General features: G+C 41.3%; 1 protein-coding gene across 1 annotated transcript in view; it reads right to left on the bottom strand.

Annotated features, from left to right (window-relative positions):
• Window positions 1-892: 892 nt before the first annotated feature.
• Cpne4 (copine 4) overlaps window positions 893-5,661 on the bottom strand; it is a 466,654-nt gene continuing 461,885 nt past the window's right edge. Inside the window, exon 16 of the mRNA XM_031344408.1 lies at window positions 893-2,728. Within this exon, the coding sequence (XP_031200268.1) occupies window positions 2,594-2,728 (135 nt within the window). The 3' untranslated portion in view covers window positions 893-2,593. The remainder of the gene's footprint in view (window positions 2,729-5,661) is intronic.

The raw sequence follows: 5,661 nt of genomic DNA, 5'->3' as shown, positions 1-5,661 counted from the left end.
AAGGTGGAGTGGTGAGCAGGGGGAGGGGGAAGGGTACAGGGGCTTGTTCTTGTTCTTTTTTGGTTTTTGGTTTTTTGGGTTTTTGTCTTTGTTTTTTTTTTTTGGAGGGGAAACTGGGAAAAAAAGATATTGTATGACATGTAAATAAAGAAAATATCTAATAAAAAATTCAATAAACAAATACATAAATACAATTTAAAAAAAAAGAAAGAGAGGTCTCATTAGGATCCAAATGGCTGGCAGCTTGATCTTGGTGTTCCTGACTCCTAAACCACGAAAAATAAAATCCTGCTATTCAAGCTGCTTTGCTAACAGAGAAGAGATACCCTTAAATGATCGTTGAGTACTATTTTTACTATTCTGCGGGGCTGAACTTGAGTCTGTCTATGAAAAGGGAAGTAAACTGCCTAAATGTCTGCCGGGCAGATTGGACCCTGTCCTTACTAATTTGATATCCCTGGGAGTCTCCACTGAGTGAAGGCATCCCAGTAGATATTGAAGGATGTCATGGGACTCCATGGAATGGCACTTAAGGACAGTCAAAAACACTCATCCCACCTATTAAACCTATCACAGGTCAGATATAGATCAGAGGCCATACTGACAAGTCTAATTGTTTATTCGATCATTTTATTGCTTACCTCTGCACTGCCTAAACATCTACTGAGTACTTCCTATATACCAGGTACATAGACATAGATATTCATACACTGGCTTGGGTTTAGAAACAGTCATTAGGTATTTCTGTAATACAGGGCTTAATTACTTCAAGTTGGAAGCAATGATGAAGCACCAATGTCCACCGATGTCCCCTCAAGCATGTGACATACACACCTCACTGGCAGGAAATTGCTTCAAAAAGAGGAACAAGACCACAACTCTTAGAAAAAGATTCTGTAAGTACCCAATTTATTCAGAAAACAATACAATTTAAACATTTGTGACTTTTTTTTCTGTCGTACATTTTTTTAAACCATCATTCCCAAAATGTTATGCATTTGGTTGACATGTATTTGCAAGATAATCTATAATTATAACTCTGGAAATTGTACAAGACATTTGATTTGCTTAATTAATTATTATTGTTTCCCCTTAGAGAAAAAAATAACCCAAAACTACCCCAACAACAGATTTCTTTTGCTTTGGATACACTTCACTATTTTTCTGACCAAAAATAAGTTACGTTTTGTGCCATTTATAGCTTATAAAACATTTGTCCATTTCTCTGAGAGAAGATCATAAGAGAAGAAGTCATTGTTTTGGTTTAAGACTTCCTTAGATTCAGACAAAATATCCCTACCCTACACAATTCCAGGACATCTCTGCTTATGGAAATTGTACTCAGGAATGATACAAATGAGGCCAAAAGATGCCCCCACAGTGACCTCAAAGACCAAGCAAGCTATTAGAATGGAATGCTGGGCAGCCATGTTACTATTTGGCATGAATGAGATTCCACTCAAGATCCAAGGAAGGAATCTTGGGAAATAATTTCTAGGAACTGACATAAAAATGGAACCACTCATGCAGGGAGTTGTAGTGCCTCTTTTAATTACTTCAAGTTAGAAGCAATGATGAAGCACCAGTGACCCCCGATGTCCCCTCAAGCATGTGACATACACACCTCACTGGCAGGCTTGCTCCTCAGTTCATATGAGGAAGAGGAGGAGCTATAAAGCAGCAAGGCTGGGATGTGGGGTGGACAGCTTCTGGAATCAGTCTCCTTACTTTCTAGTCTTATCTTGTAGACCAGCCAGTCTTCTAAGCTACTGGGGGTGGAAGAGGTGCCATGGTCAGGCAGGCTAGGAGCTATTCTGTTTGCTGTGACCTCTGTGGGGAAAGCCTCAAGTTCAGAACCTCATTAGTCCCCAAGCTTTGCAAGGAATGCATTAGTATCACTGAGGACCTTGTGAGATGTGCAGAACCTCGGGCCCTGCATTAGAAAGCTTCATTAGAACAAGATTGTCAGGGAATTTGTGTCAATGGGAGTGTGTAAAGATGGGTACTGGGATAAATGACCCAGGCCCACTTCAAAAAAAGACTACCTCTAGGTACATAAATTTATTTAGTAGAGAGAGACCATTCTCAGCGGGAGAGATTATAACAACTGCAAAAACAGTGTGAGGTTATTTTTATTATAATTATTTTAAACATGCAAAATACAGTCCATGCATCTGCCATTTTGAAAAGTCTCTCATCCTATAGGAGATTAAGCCAAATATACATTTTGGCTATCGACATTCACGAAATGTTTCAAAATGCTTTACAGTGTAAAGATAATAAGAAATTTAGCAAAATTTCAACAAACCGGTATAAAAATGGATACATATACCATTTTAATTTCAAGGCGACATGCTGTAAAGAGTATGTTATAACTGTATTTCATTGTAAAAAGTCTTTAACAATACAGGGGCTTAACAGATCCAGGCCTTGGGGCTACACATGCAAAAAAAAAAAAAAAAAAAAAAAAGTCAGTTAAAAATCACCAAAACGTGCTATCTTTAAATGTGTATTATTGTTTTTGTTTTTGTTGTTATTTTAAAGTACAGGGATAGAATAAACAGTGCTTCAGAATTCTGTAAAAGTGTGGAGTTCACGGTGCCAGTGTCCGGGATGATTCATACACTTCCGATGAACACTTTGGTTTAATCCCTTTACCATTGTAATAGTCCACGACTTGATTTGGGACTTCAGCCAACACACTCTTTGCAAGGGCAGCTGGCGATGCCTGCAGGGGAGAAGAAACAACTGTCACTAGCCGCAGATGCAGATACTAATGCAAAGATCTGATCTCTGCCCTGAGTGGGACGGTCTCGTCGTCGTTCACTCAGTCATCCAACCATCGCCCACTCAGTGTTCATGCTCTGTGTTGCAAATGTAAACTCACATCTGAAGATCAATTGTCCTGCAGGGTTTTGCTTTGCTTTAAATTTTGCATTCAGTTTTAGAGACTTCTGTTCCGGTCACTGCACCAGGAGATCCAGAAAGAGGGTGACTCGGCTGGGCCAAGTTCAACCCACCTATGAGGGACTAGGCTGTAAATACTACCCACCAGTGATGTCACATCAGACAGATACTTCCTAACAGTGCAGATGCCCCTGAATGGGGATCTGTATTTCTAACACATTGCCCTGGTGATTCCTATTGAAATCTGAGATGTGCTGTTATAGAGAGTTGCAAACATTGCAAGACCAAGTCTTTACAGAAGAAATGACAGCATGTCACCAAGAGACAACAATACTTAACTTGGGCACATATTTAAAGTTTGGGGGAGAGGAGAGTGGGATTTGAGGTTTCCAGAGACAGCAAGGCATTTGGTGGAGCTGAAGAAAGAGTGCATGTTCTTGTGTCAGGGGTTGGATGGGAGGTGGGTGGGTTGTTGTTGTTGTTGTTGTTGTTGTTGTGGTGGTGGTGGTGGTGGTGATGGTGGCTGTGGTGGTGGTGGTGATGGTGGTGGTGATGGTGGTGGTGATAGTGGTGGTGGTGGTGATAGTGGTGGTAGTAGTGGTGGTGGTGATGGTGGTGGTGGTAGTGATGGTTCCTGTGGTGGTGGTGGTAGTAGGGACTTGGTTTGGGTAGTCATTCGGTTAGAAAGTGAGATTGGGGTGAGGCTCTTGAATGCCCCTGTAGCACTGATTCTGCAGCAGAGAATGGTTGAGTTAAGAGCATAGTGAACTCTGAGGTCATAGAAAGCTGACCTGACTCTTGGGTTTGCTCCTTAGTATTGACTTTGTAACCCCTGGACAATCTGCTTCAATTGTCTGAGCCTCTCTGTTAGCTATTAAAGGAATTGGAAGGTTGGCAGAGCGATCATTTAACAAATATTTGAGATTGTCAAGAAAGGAAAGCTGGCCTAGAGGCCAGGGGACAATGCTTCTCTTCCTTAACCATTTAACGCCAAACCCTGATCTCAGAAGCAAAGTAAGAAGGAAACAGAAGGCACACTGTCTAATGGAGTATGAAAAAACAAAACAAAATAAAACAAAACAAAAAACAATCACTGAGAAGTCCAGACATATCATGAAGAATTTTGGTTTTGAATGGTCATGTATGCATGGAGGCAGGAACAGAATTCATTTCCAACCTCTCCTTGGTTAGAAAGGTTAGAAGGCCAAAAACCAACTTGATTTCCCAGCTTTTTTTTACATGTAGGGATCGCCACAAGATGTAATTTGCCCTATGAGATATAAGAAGAAATTTCCTAGATGAATTTTAGAACTCCTTACTTCCTGCTTAAGGGGAACAGACCTAGTTGTCTCTGTTTTCCTCTTCCTTTTCTTTTTTTTCCCATTCAATGAGAATGATAATTCTTGGAAACAGACAGCCCTATTATCATCATGAAGACCCATCAAAGGAGACCATAAAGTACTGATTTCCACACTCTGGAATCAACCAAGAAAGGAGTGGTCTGAGCCACAATCACTAACATTTAGTTACATGACAGAAAGTTTGCTTGCTCTTCATCAAAGACATTTCTTCCTGTAGCCTTCAGTAATGGTTTCTTTCTAGTCATAACCGGTCAAAATGCAGAACAGTCAGTGGCCAGCTCCAGTTGATGTAAACATAACACAGTCCCTACATCTAGCTCCCAGGGGATGCCCCAGAAGAGGGGTTGGACAGATTATAAGAGCAGAGGACCAGGGGGTCTTAGCTGAGATGGTGTCCTTCATATATGAGAGGGGAGCTGTACTCCTTAAATCTCAACAATATGGTGGCCCAAACAAGAGCTGATGAACAACACCAGTTGACATCCTACTGTGAATAGTGAAATCCTAGAAGATCCTGTCCCTGGATGAAGAACCACAGGACATTAATGGCTGTTGAGCGGGATAGTTTTCTCCAGGGATGAGTTCCCCAGTCCTGTGTGCTCTGCCCTAGACACATATATGTGAGTGCTAGAGATTGAACTCTGGTCCTAATGTTTGCACAGAAAGCACTTTATAGACTGTGTCATTTCTCCAGCTCCATTTTTAATGAATCTGAATGCAAATATTCACTTGTGGTTAGTGGTTAGCTCATTGGAAAGCTCCAGTCCTAAGAGAGCCCCCTGTGTATCTGTGCTGGTGCAGTTACAGAGTTGTAGGAACATGAGTTGGATGGAAAAGAGCCAAAACCACAAAAATCAGTTGGGGGTAGCAGTAATATGAACAGTATACACTAACCACTTCCATGGACTGGACATTGTACAGAAACTCCACCTTCTACCATCCAGTGAATCTGCAGCATTTGTCTCATCTTACTAAAAGTCTGTGGCACTGAGGGGTTAAGCAATTTGTCCAGAGCCACATAGTTCAGAGCCTGTCCCTGTGCACTTTAATGTACCATGTTAGCATGCAGAGCAACGAATGAAAGGCAAGTCAGGGGTTACTGGTGTGTATGAAATATCAGCTCCCTGCCTCCCTTTTATTTATGGCTTATTGAATTCTGAGTAGATTAGTTTGGATAATGAAATGTTTTTCAAAATCTAATTTGAAACCCACGAAGATAAGGTAGGTGAGAATCCTCCTGTCACTCTGCCTAGAGGAGGTTGCAAGGCACAGCACAGAGTTCAAGATGGGCACCACACCCTTGTCCTGCTTGGGGCAGTACTCCCTTGGGACAATTCTTTTGTTTCCAGTCCCCCTTCAGTTCCTGTCAACAATCTTCCTTTTTTTTTTTTTT

Source organism: Mastomys coucha, unplaced genomic scaffold, assembly GCF_008632895.1.
Source record: "Mastomys coucha isolate ucsf_1 unplaced genomic scaffold, UCSF_Mcou_1 pScaffold23, whole genome shotgun sequence".
In the NCBI taxonomy this organism is placed as follows: Eukaryota; Metazoa; Chordata; class Mammalia; order Rodentia; family Muridae; genus Mastomys; species Mastomys coucha.
This window is presented reverse-complemented; position numbering and strand designations above follow the sequence as displayed.